The sequence below is a fragment of the Bolinopsis microptera genome, chromosome 7 (genome assembly GCF_026151205.1).
Source record: "Bolinopsis microptera isolate Bmic1 chromosome 7, MBARI_Bmic_1.0, whole genome shotgun sequence".
Classification (NCBI taxonomy): Eukaryota; Metazoa; Ctenophora; class Tentaculata; order Lobata; family Bolinopsidae; genus Bolinopsis; species Bolinopsis microptera.
In genome coordinates, this window is record NC_087078.1 from 7,457,648 (window position 1) to 7,473,673 (window position 16,026).

At 39.6% G+C, this 16,026-nt stretch overlaps 2 protein-coding genes across 2 annotated transcripts in view; one reads left to right on the plus strand and one right to left on the minus strand.

The window, feature by feature from the left end:
- The window catches only part of LOC134818963 (protein transport protein Sec23A-like), a 19,040-nt gene continuing 3,014 nt past the window's right edge, over positions 1-16,026 (plus strand). Inside the window, exons 1-11 of the mRNA XM_063828705.1 lie at positions 1-609; positions 888-1,006; positions 1,213-1,335; positions 2,079-2,178; positions 2,424-2,632; positions 10,856-11,060; positions 11,256-11,470; positions 11,721-11,925; positions 14,041-14,234; positions 14,386-14,620; positions 14,958-15,031. Coding sequence (XP_063684775.1) covers positions 508-609; positions 888-1,006; positions 1,213-1,335; positions 2,079-2,178; positions 2,424-2,632; positions 10,856-11,060; positions 11,256-11,470; positions 11,721-11,925; positions 14,041-14,234; positions 14,386-14,620; positions 14,958-15,031 — 1,781 coding nt within the window. The 5' untranslated portion in view covers positions 1-507. The remainder of the gene's footprint in view (positions 610-887; positions 1,007-1,212; positions 1,336-2,078; positions 2,179-2,423; positions 2,633-10,855; positions 11,061-11,255; positions 11,471-11,720; positions 11,926-14,040; positions 14,235-14,385; positions 14,621-14,957; positions 15,032-16,026) is intronic.
- LOC134818966 (uncharacterized) lies at positions 3,684-10,475 on the minus strand. The gene is made up of 3 exons (XM_063828708.1): positions 9,537-10,475; positions 4,106-4,334; positions 3,684-3,810 (listed from the first exon to the last, which is right to left on the minus strand). Exons 1-3 carry the CDS (start codon positions 10,431-10,433, stop codon positions 3,713-3,715), a joined length of 1,224 nt encoding a protein of 407 aa, XP_063684778.1. The 5' UTR covers positions 10,434-10,475; the 3' UTR covers positions 3,684-3,712.

The following is a 16,026-nucleotide window of genomic DNA, read 5'->3' on the forward strand; positions in this document are numbered from 1 at the left end:
AATGGTGCCATGGGGTGGCAAGTCCCCATACATCGTAGTCCGATAGTTTCACTGCGTCATAATATAAGTGCTTTACAATGTGCACAACTGCCACCGATTTGGCAACCAAAGTGTTATACGTGACTGTGACCAACTAGATTTTGTTAACTATACAGTATACACTGCCCTCAACTGTATTTACCAAATTATGAAAGTTAGTTTGGCAACAAAATGTACAGATTCCTTTCTGTCTGTTTCTTTGCAAATCAAACTGCTGTAGCATTTGTACATGAATATTTTAGTTAATTTTGGTTCATGATCTCCTGTTCCAGAACCTCGTGACTCAGAACCCTTGTCTAACCCCAAACCCAACTCTTACCCCAACGCGACGCTCACTGCACCATGACCACAACCCCTTTTAATTTACTGAGGCATAACATCCAGGTAGGAAGATGGTCATCGTTCACAATTCAAACAAGTAACTTAACAATTACTTGAATCATTAGTAGAGGGCAACTCTGAACAGTTATGGCTACATTTCAAGATTTTATCTTTGAAAACGAGGAACGAGACGGTATCAGATTCAGCTGGAATGTTTGGCCTTCCAATCGTCTGGAAGCAACTCGAATGGTAATTATTGATATTTCGTACAATATTTCAAATATATCTTATTCTAAAAACAAAAATTGTCTTTTCTCAACCTGAGGGCCATCCAGTGGTGTACTAACAGGATCAGTGATCACCATTATATATTACAGATGTAAAGTCACAATTGATTGATTTGTGAAACAAGACATTATATTTTAAAATACTAATTAAAGCATTGTATTGCAGAAATGCTTTATAGTGTGTGATACAAACTTGCAAATTCTATCTTGAAATCAGTTATTTAATCTGAAATATTGCAGGTTGTTCCACTTGGTTGTACCTATACACCATTGAAAGAGCGTCTTGACCTCCCTGAGTTGTGCTATGAGCCTGTGTTGTGTTCTCGTGCTAGCTGCAAGGCTGTCCTGAATCCTCTGTGGTAAGTATTTGCCTTTTTAGTATTCCCATGCCACACTTTCTGAACATAACCATATGCTAGTTATTTGTGAGTTGCATATTTTCAATATCTCACTTATAACTGGTAACATGTCACTAATTTTCTGTTCAAGGCAAGATTCAGTTCCCTGATTAATTAATTTCTTAGTGATGAAAAGAACATGTAATTTAATATGTAACGTGTTTCAGCCAAGTGGATTACAGAGCCAAGCTGTGGGTGTGTAACTTCTGTCTACAGAGAAACCCATTCCCTCCTCATTACCAGGGTATCACTGAACAACACCAACCTGCGGAGCTCATCCCTAATTTCAGGTATTGCAGATAGCTTAGTATTAAAAGGAGACTGTCAAAATAGATTATAGCGATAAAAAGCTTGTCGAATCAAAGCTGACGTACATAGTGTAGTCTGGGCCTGGTTAATGTGCTACATAAGTCAATTCATACCCATATTTTTTTATTGAAAATCTTTTCAAAATAGTACATACATCAATGTAATTGCATGAAAATAACACGGTCAAAAAGTGATTTCTATGTACTATAATGACGGGAAACCAGAACGTAGTTCGTGCAAAAATTACACCTACAAAATATGGTCCCTGACAAAACATTTCATACAATCAACACATATAAATGTAAGATATATAGTAATAGAGATGATTGTGCAATAATAAAATACAGCGTGCATAAAATATCATAATGTTAATAATTTGTTAACTTGTTAATGAAATAGATTATATCATACAATACTTTAAAAAACCCAACCCACAACCCAACCCACCCCTAACCCCTTAAATAGTTTGGATCGGTTATTTTAGATTAGAGAATTGGCATTGGGAGAAATGAGATGCATCTAATAATAATAAGATGCATCTAATAATAGTAATATAATATCACTTGAATTTATTGATTTCTGGCAAACTTGGATTTCAATACCACGATATATGAAAAATATAAAAAAGTCCAAAATGCACTGCACACAACATCAACCCAATATAATAATTGTATTATTTTAATCCCCCACTAAACTAACCCACTAACAATTATTATTATTGCAGTACGATCGAGTACACCGTTAACAGAGGTGCACCCACTCCCCTGATCTATTTGTTTGTAGTCGATACTTGTGTTGAAGAGGAAGACTTACAAGCTCTGAAGGTATGTTATGTCCACTTTTAGCATTGTTTTGATTCAGTTCTCAAACGATGTGAAGTTTTAACTCGTGAAGTTATTTCATCCAGTCAAATTCTAGTGATCTCAGTGGAAAATAATAATGTAGTACCTTGTGTTGGTGCATTAAGTGAAATACAGGATAATTTCAAGTTTGGTAATTTACACGACAGCGTGCAATTCATCGGAACTTATTGCTGTATATAGTAACGACTAACAATTTACATTTTCAGGAAACCCTGCAAATGTCCCTGTCTCTGATACCACAAAACGCACTAGTGGGCCTCATCTCCTTCGGTAAAATGGTCCTGGTCCACGAGCTTGGAGCGGAGGGTATCAGCAAGGCGTTCGTTTTCAAAGGAAGCAAAGAACTGAACGGCAAACAAATACAGGAGTTCCTGAACCTGACTCCTGGAGCGCACGCTGCAAATACCTCAAACAAGTAAGTGTTAAACTTTTAGTGTTAAACTATTGGTGTGCTGTAACCTTGCCAGCATTACGTTTTATCACAATATATATAATATTGTGTTTTGTTGGACCATTTTTTAAGATCAGAAGGTTTATGTTGAATAATTATAAGTCACGTTCTTGACGGATATTAAGGATTCTGTAATGGATTGTCATTTTGGTGAATTATTTGATGAATTAAGTGAAAGAAATGAATTGAAAGATTTCAAAAAACAAATTTTATATCACAGTAGCATTCTCACAAACTTGTTATAAAACTGACAGCTTTAATCTATTCGCCAAACATTTCTCGGTTTGAGACAAGATTTAAGATTGATTGAAAGGTTCAGTTTATCAATAGATTCAATATAAATCATGCTAGATTTCCAAAAAAATCACATTTTTCTGTTAAATAAAACTGAATGTGTCCTTATTGTATGTCCTTACTGTAATATGTAGAGCGTAGCCGCTGTAACTTCATTAATTCGCCAAAAAAACTGGAAAACGTATAGATTCTTCATGCCGAATATGCTCAAGATAAGAAAGCTGTAACAAATCATGTTAAATATTAATCACGCTACAGTCTACTCTACGATTAAGTTATAAACAATGTCAGTAATAATGTTCTCGTTAGTTTCCTGATGTTCTCTTTCAACCTCCTTGTTAGTTTCTAGACTTCTCAGCTGCTTTGTCGTCCAGTACCGGTCACGTGACATGCCAGCCAGTGGTCTGATCAAGAGGGGAACTGTTTAAGAGATACTTATATCTGGTTATAAGATAAATATCACGAGCTAAAGTTGTTACAAGAGTGGTAAAATACACGTGAACTGTATTTAAATAGCTAACTCTACTGATCATGTTATGTAGATTTAAATCAAAATATTTACATTTCCGTGGATATTTAAGGTGGTATAAATTGTAAAATACACTGTCGTTATCATGTAAGTTTTAACTAAATTTAACGTTACTTATCTACTAGCAGCTAATATAATGGATCGTTTTAGTTCAAAAATTAGACTCAAAAGATGTAAGTTGTATACCTTTGTTAGACTGTTCCGGTAGGAAGGCTTCATGTTTATGATAGTAGTTCTCCGCAGTGATAAATCTGATCATCATCCAGATCTTTAATCAGCTCAATTACCTTGTCAGTTATCGTCATACCAAGCAGTCTACCTGAATAAAAGGAGAACTGAGAACTCGTTAACAAATATTAAGAATAATATGTATTATGTAGATAGTAGATAGCATAAATTGGCTTAATGAGCGAGTTTGAGATGTTGCGAGAGTTAAATGGTATTCTATATATTATATCGTGTGTGTACGTTATATTAAAAGATACGATTTTGTTACCGGTAATTTTTGAAGCATAAATCAATTTATTTAAAAAGTAATGAATATAAATATGAATTGTCATATAAAATGTAATATAATGTTAACTATACAGTATAGTATACTGCTAATATCTTACTGCTAATAGAGTCCCAAGTTGTGGTGAGTTGTTGATATAGTCGGCGAGTAAATGTTTTATTATAATAAGCGGGCGAATAAAACATATCCCACTTCGTCAGGTTGCCTTTCTGAAGCGCACATTTAGACTCGGTGACGTTCTTTAACTCCAACTTGGTATCCTCCAACTCCAACTTTGTGTCCTCAAGCTGACTTTTTGTCTCATTCAGCTCTCCTCCCATTACCCCTAGGTCTCTCTTTACCCCAACTAGTTCTTCCTGTGTGGAGTTGAACAGTCCCTGAACTTCCAGTAGCTCTGTCTGCGTCGTATTTAGGGACAGTTGTAGAGTACTCTTTTCACTAACGGCTAACTCCAGCTTTCCTCTCGTCCTCTGCAGTTCATCAGAATCAGCACATAATGGGTCGATGAAGTCCTGCACAGTACCAGATCTACTCAGCTTCACAATATCTTCCCACTTTATAACCCTATACTCCTCCAACTGTTCAGGTATCTCTGTACAGAGACCACCTGAAGACATGGCAGCTACTTCTGTAGCTGTCAGCTCCTTCGAGTATATGTTGAAATTAAACAGTTCACCACCGAAATAGTGACCACTGTTGGACCCTAAAGTTAATGCACCACCTGTCTGCAGCTTCCTCCCAGAGGGTGTGGTCTGGGTACCTGCTAGTTGACCATTAACGTAGACTCTGAAGGTTCTAGAAGCGAGGCTCCACGTGGAGCAGTACATAAACCAAATACCTACTGGCGAGGTAAACTTGCTAGTCAGAACATTATCCAGGGAGCGGGAACCAAACAGTATGTTGTAGTAGCCGTTATCTGACATGAATATCTCGTAATCTTTATAACCAAATGGGGCAGGGGGATCCTGACTGGAGTTTGCGAACCCACACACAAATAGTAAATGTGTCTGTCAAGCGGGCCATGTCCGGGCTATATGATACATAACTACTGGAATCATAAGCAAACTTAAGAGCTGTATAACTCTTGCTATCACTGGCTGCGACAGTGGATCCCGACAGTACAACAATAACCGATAAAACGATCTGGATAAAACGAAACATTGTGATTTCGGGAAGGTTAAACGAAATAGTGCTCTCTAAGATGTATCTGAATAACTGTCTCTGTTGATCACTTTTATAAAGGGTCTGGGTCAGGAGGTATGCATTTTACAGGATAAATTTTGGGCGCTGATAGGTGCTGTTAATAGGTGATTATATCTAGAGAATATATTGATTGTGTAACAGCAATTGCAATAAACACGTACTGTTGATAAATAGTTGCGTGAGCGGCTTGATAAATACCCACATAAAAGTGTCTAAACTATTGGTGTGCTGTAACTTTTTCTCGGTTCGAGACAACATTTCAGATTGAAAGATTCAGTATAAATAGATTCAATATAGATCTTGCTAACTTTCGGAAATAAAGGACATTTTTCTGTTAAATAAATTAAACATTTCCTTATAGCTATGTATATCGTAGCCGATACTACTTCATTAATTCGCCAAAAAAATCTGGAAAAGTCGTAGATTCTTCATGCCGAATATGCTTTAAGGGGGCCGGGGGGGGGGGGGGGGGGGGGGGGGGGTCTTCATCAAAATTCTCTCGAAATTGATTTTACAGTTGTTTCTGATAGAGGGGAGTGATATCTATCAGCTGTTTTTAGTCCCATGGAAAAATATTGTTCCTAGCCGAAATTATTGCCGGTCAAAGGTCAGCGCTTATGTGTAATTGTATTGCGCGAGCGATTTTCAATCGCGCGCCCTGAAAATCGAGTCTAAAAATCTATCTTCTCCTACATTTTTTGAGTAATCACCCCGAAACCTTCAGGATATGTTCTAAGGACCATTTAGAAGAGATTGTCGGGCCAGAATTTTGAGATAGGCCTTAGAAATTTTTTTATTCGATTTTGGAAATCTTGGACCTGAAAAAATCGTCAAAAAACGAGGTCCAAGATTTTCAAAATCGAATAAAAATATATCTAAGGCCTATCTCAAAATTCTGGCCTTACAATCTCTTTTAAATGGTCCTTAGAACATATCCTGAAAGTTTCAGGGTGATTGCTCAAAAATGTAGGAGAAGATAGATTTTTAGACTCGATTTTCAGGGCGCGCGATTGAAAATCGCTCGCCCAATACAATTACACATAAGCGCTGACCTTTGACCGGCAATAATTTCGGCTAGGAACAATATTTTTCCACGGGACTAAAAACAGCTGATAGATATCACTCCCCTCTATCAGAAACAACTGTAAAGTCAATTTCGAGAGAATTTTGATGAAGACCCCCCCCCCCCCCCCCCCGGCCCCCTTAAAAGATAAGAAAGCTGTAACAAATCATTTTAAATATTAATCACGCTACAGTCTACTTTATGAGTAAGTTATAAACAATGTCAGTAGTAGTGTTCTCGTTAGTTTCCTGGTGTTCTCTTTCAACCTCCTCGTTAGTTTCTAGAGTTCTCAGCTGCTTTGTTGTCCAGTACCACGGTCACGTGACATGATCACGTGACATGCCAGCCAGCGGTCTGAACAAGAGGGGAATTGTTTAAGAGATACTTATATCTGGTTATAACAGAGTCATAAATACTGCGAGCTTAAGTTGTTACTAGAGTTGTAAAGTATACGCGAACTGAATTTAAGTAGCTAACGCTACTGATCATGTTATGTAGATTTAAATCAAAATATTTACATTTACGTGGATTTTTAAGATCATATAAATTGTAAAATACACTGTCGTTACCATGTAAGTTTCAACTAAATTAAACGTTACTTATCTACTTATTAATTTAGTAGCCAGTAACGTTTTTTCGGTAGTAGCGGGGGGATACAACGGTCATTAATGTCAGTATTATAGAATTTTGCTGAAATATACATATACATTAATGCACATAATGCCCATTTATGCCCATTAATGCCCCTTAATGCACATTAATGCCTATATTTAATAGAAAAATGGGCAAAAATGGGAAAAAAGTATGGGCATTAATGGCAGTATTTTAAAATTTTGCACATTAATGCCCATTAATGCACATTAATGCCCATTAATGCACATTAATGCCCATATTTAATAAAAAATGGGGAAAAACGTATGGGCATTAATGGCAGTATTATAGAATTTTGCTGAAATATACATATACATTAATGCCCATTTATGCCAATTTATGCCCATTAATGCACATTAATGACCATGACCGTTGTATCCCCCCGTAGTAGCTAATATTAAGGATCGTTTTAGTTCCAAAATTATACTCAAAAGACGTAAGTTAAGTACCTTTGTAAAACTGTTCCGATAGGAAGGCTTCATGTTTATGATAGTAGTTCTCCGCAGTGATCGATCTGATCGTCATCCAGATCTTTAATCAGCTCAATTACCTTGTCAGTTATCGTCATTCCAAACAGTCTACCTGAATAAAAGGGGAAGTGAGAATTCGTTAATAAATATTAATAATATGTAGATAGCATAAATTGGCTTAAGGCCAGAGGGGGGGGGGGGGGGGGGGGTGGGGGGGGTAAACGCTCAAAAATTTTTATAATAATATTATTCTTTAAATAAATTCATTTTTTGATGACAAAAGTTTTGCTGCCATTCACATATTTGTAACTGCTTAACTTTTTTTGATAAATGAGGTTAACCGATTCTTACAAAATTAGGGTTACAACGTTGAGGTTACTAAAATTGAGGTTAAGATGTTATTTTACTCCAAGATATTTTGTTATTTCGGTCAGCAAATGTTAACTCTGAATTCTATGTTCATAATTGTCAGTAAAAACGCTATCTAAACGTTTATAAATGAGGTTAACCTCTTAATTTAGGTATAGCGAAAATAGATTAGACGATAGAGTTGTTATTTTTATCGTAAGATTACGACATACAAATTTCTAAATAGATGTAGTGCTGATTCACTTAATTTTATCTCGAGAAAGTGTTGAAAATGAGGTTAACCATCACACTTGGTACTTTAAGAATTATTTACATACGATTCTTACTTTTGTTATGTACCACAATATCACAGTGAGGTATCTATTTGTATTACAATGCCTCAAATATTATCTCGTGACAAAGGTGATTTGGAATGACCATGTTTAAGTAGAAGAGTTCACCCGTAAATGGCTCAAAAATGAGGTTAACCTCTCATTTGTTGAATATCGGGCCAGTCAATCACATGTTAACCTCAAAAACTTTATCGTTACACTGGGCAAATGTTTTATTACATGTATAGCAATGTATTGATAAACCAATCCCAGTGTAATATGGTCTATAGCGAGGTTAACAATCATATTTTTACTACTATTACAAGATATCATGATAGTTAACCTCATTTTTAGACAAATTTTGGTTTATGATGTTGATTTTCCCAATATAAAGTATCTCAATGAAGATCTTTACACCTTAAAGCAAAAATTGTATGGAGACGCTACTAAATACGGAAAATAATGCACAATTTGAGATTTTGGCAGTGAAATGAAAACACCAAAACTCGTTTTACTCGAAACGGTTTTTTTCATACCAAAATCCTTAACTTGAGAAGACTGGCCACACCCAGAAGCTGAAACTTGGCACAGGTGTTCTTTTGGGTGTTAGGCAAAAACGTTATGTTTTAGAATTTTGATTTTTGCCTTTGTTCTTGAAATATGAGGTTAACTTTACCCCAAATTCGAAATAAAATCGAATTTGGGTTAAAGTTAACCTCATATTTCAAGAACAAAGGCAAAAATCAAAATTCTAAAACATAACGTTTTTGCCTAACACCCCAAAGAACACCTGTGCCAAGTTTCAGCTTCTGGGTGTGCACAGTCTTCTCAAGTTAAGGTTTTTAAACTTTTTACAGTTTAAGTTAAAGGTTTACATGTAATTACAGGTAAACCTCAATATTTGGCGCGCGATATCTCAAAAACGCAAGGTCAGATTTCAGTCCGGTTTTTTTCTTCTTGTTCGTCTCCAGCAGCCCTGATTAAATATGTGAAAACTGGAAAAACGAATTTTACCCCCCCCCCCCCTCTGGCCTTAATGAGCGAGTTTGAGATGTTGCAAATGTTAAATGGCATTCTATAATATATCGTATGCGTGTACGTTTTATTAAAAGATACGATTTTGTTACCGGTGATTTTTGAAGCACAATCAATTTATTTAAAAAGTAATCAATATAAATATAAATTGTCATATAAAATATAATATAATATTAACTATACAGTATAGTATACTGCTAATATCTTACTGCTAATAGAGTCCCAAGTTGTGGTGAGTTGTTGATAAAGTCGGCGTGTAAATGTTTTATTATAATAAGCGGGCGAATAAAACATATCCCACTTCGTTAGGTTGCCTTTCTGAAGCGCACATTTAGACTCGGTGACTTTCTTTAACTCCAACTTGGTATCCTCCAATTCCAACTTTGTGTCCTCAAGCTGACTTTTTGTCTCATTCAGCTCTCCTCCCAGCTCCCTCTTGACTCCCTCAAGTTCCACTTTGGTATCATTCAGCTCTCCTCCCATTACCTCTAGGTCTCTCTTTACCCCAACTAGTTCTTCCTGGGTTGAGTTGAACAGTCCCTGAACTTCCTGTAGTTCTATCTGCGTCCTGTTCATTGAAAGTTGTAGAGTACTCTTTTCACTAACGGCCACCTCCAGCTTTCCTCTCGTCCTCTGCAGTTCAGCTCCAATAGCAGTACATACTATGTCTAAATCCTGCACAGTACCAGATCTACTCAGCTTCACAATATCTTCCCACTTTATAACTCTATACTCCTCCAACTGTTCAGGTATCTCTGTACAGAGACCACCTGAAGACATAGCAGCTACTTCTGTAGCTGTCATTTCTTTTGAGTACATGTTGAAATTAAACAGTTCACCACCGAAATAGTGACCACTGTTGGACCCTAAAGTAAATGCACCACCTGTCTGCAGCTTCCTCCCAGAGGGTGTGGTCTGGGTACCTGCTAGTTCACCATTAACGTAGACTCTGAAGGTTCTAGAAGCGAGGCTCCACGTGGAGCAGTACATAAACCAAGTACCTACTGGCGAGGTAAACTTGCTAGTCAGAACATTATCCAGGGAGCGGGAACCAAACAGTATGTTGTAGTAGCCGTTATCTGTCATGAATATCTCGTAATTTTTATAACCAAATGGGGCAGGGGGACCACCTGACTGGAGTTTGCGAACCCACACACAAATAGTAAATTTGTCTGTGAAGGGGGTCATGTCTGGGCTATATGTTACCAAACTATTTCCATCATAAGCAAACTTAAGAGCTGTATAACTCTTGCTATCACTGGCTGCGACAGTGGATCCCGACAGTACAGCAATAACTGATAAAACGATCTGGATAAAACGTATCATTGTGATTTCGGGAAGGTTGAACGAAATAGTGCTCTCTAAGATGTATCTGAATAACTGTCTCTGTAGATCACTTTTATAAAGGGTCTGGGTCAGGAGGTATGCATTTTACGGGATTAATTTTGGGACTTTTGGGCGCTTGGATGATGGTGCAGTTGATGGGTGATGACATTTAGGGAATCGGATAAGGTTTCTCGCTTCAACAATATTCTAAAAAAAGATGCTAGATATTTTGGATGACTGAAGCGTCTTATTGTTATTTTATAAGCAAAATAAATTGTATTACTATTATCACAGATATTAATTCATGTAATCAGATAGTACGTCCAATGAGTAGTTGTTAATTGTTACTAATTGGAGATAATATGATAGGTCATGATAAGTGATCTAAACACCTTACAGCATACTAAACACCTTCTCCCCAGGTTCCTGCAGCCCCTTGCCAAGTGTGACATGAGTATCAGTGACCTGATCGAGGAGCTACAACCTGACCCCTGGCCAGTGGCCACTGGTAAGAGACCTCTCAGATCTGTGGGTGTGGCTCTGTCCATTGCTGTGGGCATACTAGAGTCTGTGTACCCTAACTGTGGGGCTAGAGTCATGTTGTTCCTAGGAGGACCCGGCACTCAGGTATCAGAACTGACATTTTATTTTTATTTTGAATGTTTTGCTGTTCAATTTTCATCGCATCGAGTTTTGGCTGATGAAATTTTTAGTTTGAATCCTCTTTGTTTATAATTGAGGATCTTTGACCTAGTCGAATTGATACTGCCTGCCCATGGTCGTATTATGTATCATCAATTTAAACAACAATATTAATCACAGGGCCCTGGAATGATTGTTGGGGAAGACCTGAAAGAAGCTATCCGTTCCCATCACGACATCGACAAGAACGATGCACCCTACCTGAAGAAAGCATCCCGATTCTACGAGGGACTAGCCCAGCGCGCTGCTAAGAACGGTCACACTATCGATATTTTCTCCGCAGCCCTTCATCAGACTGGACTTCATGAGATGCGGCATCTTACCATGCAGACTGGGTGAGTTATACTGTCTTATTACTTATTCAGATATATACACGCGTTAATATATTGTGTTCTTTTCTTTAACGCTTAATAAGTGTTTTTCCCATATGATATACATACATACTTATTGTTATCACAGATAGCTTTTACAGTAATACCAATATAGTCACTAGTCAGGAAATTCGTCTGAGAGCTCCGTTTCTTACTCTTAAAATATGTTAAGCTTGATAAAGCAGGAAACTGAAATATATCCACCCCCTACCAGTGGACACATGGTGCTAGCAGATGCATTTGCAACGACACTCTTCAAGCAATCCTACCAAATGTTGTTTGCTAAAAACGACAAAGGCGAGCACAAAATGGGTTTCAACATAAATGTTGAGGTTAAGACGACCCGAGAACTGAAGGTTGCCGGAGCTCTAGGTCCTTGTTTCTCTCTGCAACGCAAGACTCCTAATGTTTCTGATACGGTTAGTTCCTGATGGAATCTTTTATTTTAAAGGTTACGGTGATATTTCACTTATTCTTCATCACTTCATCTAATAAAGGGGGGGGGGGGGGGGGGGGGGTGTCACGTCCGTCTATGTCCGCTTGTCTCATAGAATCCAAAAAGGACAGGACATAGGCGGACATAGACGGACATAGGCGGACATAGGCGGACATAGGCGGACATAGGCGGACATAGACGGACATAGGCGGACATAGGCGGACATTAATGGACACCTAAATTGCTAAATAAAATGTTCAATTTTTGCTGTCATGTTATAGGGGGATCATGTTTTTTGTCCGTTCGGTACCCTATATTTTCAAAACGGACAAAAAATAGAGCGGACAAAAACAGACAAAAATGGACAAAAACGGACAAAAATGGAAATAACATTTAGATGCTTCCTCCTCCTACTCTTCCTCCTCCTCCCCCTGGGTCTTCCTGATCTTCCTCAGTCCTCTTCCTCCTCCCCTCCTAAGTCCTTCTCCTACTCCTCCTCCTCGTCCTCAGTCCTCCTCATCAGTCCTCAACAGTCCTCCTCCTCCCCAGTCCTCCTCCTCCTCCTGGGTCCTCCTCCTGGGTCCTCCTCCTCCTCTTCATCCTCCTCCTCTTCCTCCTCAGTCCTCAGTCCTCCTCCTCATCCTTCTCCTCAGTCCTCCATCCTCCTCCTCAGTCCTCCCCCAGTCCCCCTCCTCCTCCTCCTATTCAGTCCTCATCCTCCTCCTTCTCAGTCCTCCTCAGTCCTCCTCCTCCTCCTCCTCCTCTTCCCTCTCAGTCATCCTCCTCAGCCATCCTCCTCAGTCCTCCTCAGTCCTCCTCCTCAGTCCTCCTCCTCCTGGGTCCTCCTCCTCCTCTTCCTCCTCGGTCCTCAGTCCTCCTCCTCCTGGGTCCTCCTCATCCTTCTTATCAGTCCTCCTCCTCCCCAGTCCTCTCCCAGTCCTCCTCCTCTTCCTATTCAGTCCTCCTCCTCCTCCTCCTCCTCAGTTCTCCTCAGTCCTCCTTCTCATTTCTCCTAAGTCCTCCTCCTGAGTCCTTCTCCTGAGTCCTCCTCCTGAGTCCTCCTCCTCTTCCTTCTGAGTCCTCCTCCTGAGTCCTCCTCCTCCTCCCTCTCAGTCATCCTCCTCAGTCATCCTCCTCAGCCATCCTCCCCAGCCATCCTCCTCAGCTATCCTCCTCAATACTCCTCAGTCCTCCTCCTTCTCAGTCATCGTCAGTCCTCCTCAGTCCTCCTCCTCCTCCTGGGTCCTCCTCCTCCTCCTGGGTCTTCCTGATCCTCCCCAGTCCTCTTCCTCCTCCCCTCCTCAGTCCTCCTCCTACTCTTCCTCCTCGTCCTCAGTCCTCCTCATCAGTCCTCAACAGTTCTCCTCCTCCCCAGTCCTCCTCCTCCTCCTGGGTCCTCCTCCTCTTGGGCCCTCCTCCTCCTGGGTCCTCCTTCTCCTCCTCAGTCCTTCTCCTCCTCCTCCTCAGTCCTCTTCCTCCTCTTCCTCCTCCTCCTCCCTCTCAGTCATCCTCCTCAGCCATCCTCCTCAGCCATCCTCCTCAGTCCTCCTTCTTCTCAGTCCTCCTCAGTCCTCCTCCTGAGTCCTCCTCTTCCTCAGTCATCCTCCTCAGTTCTCCTCCTCCTCCTAGGTCCTCCTTCTGGGTCCTCCTCCTCCTCCTCCTCCTGGGTCTTCCTGATCCTTCTCCTCCCTCTCAGTCATCCTCCTCAGTCATCCTCCTCAGTCATCCTCCTCAGCCATCCTCCTCCGCCATCCTCCTCAGCCATCCTTCTCAGCCATCCTCCTCAGTACTGTTCAGTACTCTTCAGTACTCTTCAGTCCTCAAAATGTTTGTCCGCTAATGTCCACCAATGTCCGCTAATGTCCACCAATGTCCATCCAAGTCCGCCAATGTCCGTCCGGGTCCGCCAATGTCCGTCCGAGTCCGCCAATGTCCGTCCGTGTCCGCCAATGTCCCAAAAAACACGTCCGTTGTCTCATAGAATCCAAAAAGGACAGGACATAGGCGGACATAGACGGACATGACACCCCCCCCCAATAAATTACTATTGCTACACAAAAACGAACCACTGCCAACATCTAAACCACCATCATCTCAGGAGATAGGTATTGGGGGAACAAACGCTTGGCAGTTGTGTTCAGGAGACCCGACCACGACTCTGGCTATATTCTTTGAGGTGTCCTCCCAACAGGGACAGCCACCAGCAGGGGGCCGGGGAGCGGTACAGTTCATATCTCAGTACCAGCACATTAACGGCACCAAGAGGATCAGGGTCACCACACTTGCTAGACAGTAAGTACTACAAGCTTATAACCGGTTTTATCTGTTTTCTTTGTGGTTATGTTCTGTGTATTATTATTATGTGTATTATATTATGCAATATATGTTCATATTTAAAGAAATGTATTTTCTGTAATTGGATCTTAAACTAGACTGTCCTCAGCTGGGCTGATCCGATAGCCAACATCCAGCATGTAGCTGCAGGATTTGATCAGGAGCTGAGTGCGGCGCTGATGGCACGTATCGCTGTTAACCGTAACGAAACAGATAACGACGGGCCGGATGTATTGCGCTGGCTGGACAGAATGCTGATAAGACTCTGCCAAAAGTTCGGGGATTTCCAAAAAGAGGACTCTAATTCCTTCAAGTTTCCTGATAACTTCACTCTTTATCCACAGGTTGGTCCGATATTTACTTAACATTTCTTTATCGTTTGTTTGAATTTTTTACCTTCTATAAATAATCAGTACTTGGAATTTCCTAACGTTCTTTTAGGATTTCTATTCAACGCTGAGGCTCGAAAACATAAAGTTTATGTTTTATCTGACAAATATTTCCTCGGTACCGGAAATAGTTATAATATTTCAATATTTGAGTCTGCCAAAAATACTTTCAAACTATTCACGGAAATTTAAAGGTTAACACAATCAACAATGAGGAAGGTGCCTTATTATATATTATGCCTCCCACATTCCTTGATAATATAACAAACAGTTAAAATATGTCTTACTTCAGTTCATGTTCCACTTAAGGAGATCTATGTTCTTGCAAGTGTTCAACAACAGTCCGGACGAAACCGCTTACTACAGGTAAATAAATGTACAGTTAAATGCCCCGATTTACCGCGGAGTTTGGGAGAAAGGAAAAAGCCGCGGTAAATCGAGGTTTGCGGTAAATCTGAGTTTTGATTGTTTACATTATGTATGAATGCTTTTTATACAAGTTACAACAAAGTCTTCATGTTATGTATCCTTGGTTTGGACAGGGTATTGCCCGCTTAAAATATTTCCATCCCGTTACATAATACTATGTTAAAACTTAAAGCTCTATTTGGAAATGGCCGCGGTAAATCGGGGTTTGTGGTAAATTGGGGCGCGGTAAATCGGGGATTTACTGTACTTTTAATTTTTTTTAACTGGTTCACATAAACAAGTGGTGCGGCTTAGAGAATAACTTTGTATTAATTCCATCGATACAAATACATTAAACAAAGAATAGAGTGTAATTTTATATTATGTACGTTAAAAGCTTTGTCTCATCTTCATCTCGTTCATTTCAATCCAGTATTAGTGTTTCACCAGCAGTCTGAATGTTGGCCATAGAAAGAGACCGAGAGAGAGGTCAATAATAACTCTCTCTGATAATAAGCACTTAACCTGAATCATTAGCAAACTATGCATATTACTACTACTAAACTATGTATAGTCGCACTGTAGACTATTTTTCATACAATCTCTCTTTCCGCCTACTGCTATATTTAGTGTCTCAATACTGTCGTGTAAAATGTGTGTGTGTGTGTGTGTGTATATCAATTAACTGTACATGCGAGTGATCCCAGATAATTGTTGTGTGAACGGTAATTAGGTTAATTGTAGCCTAGGAATTCACCTAGCTTATTGTTTGAGGATTGGGATCAAAGTGTGTGCCTTTGATTGAAATGTATTATCATAACTACAAGTTTAAAAGAACTTGTTGTTATGATAGTTGGTGGTGCTGAAACAAACTTTGTCATTCGCATGAATGGCTAGCATTTAAAATTGTTGGATGGAATTAAAAATTAATTGGAAATTAACTACTGGTCAAA

Coding starts and splice junctions, on each gene's coding strand:
- LOC134818966 (XM_063828708.1), bottom strand. CDS start 10,433: ATGATACGTTTTATCCAGATCGTTTTATCAGTTATTGCTGTACTGTCG. Junction 4,335..9,536: donor TTGAGGGAGTCAAGAGGGAG/CTGGGAGGAGAG, acceptor GTAAAGAGAGAC/CTAGGGGTAATGGGAGGAGA. Junction 3,811..4,105: donor AACTTGGGACTCTATTAGCA/GTAAGATATTAG, acceptor CCTTTTATTCAG/GTAGACTGCTTGGTATGACG.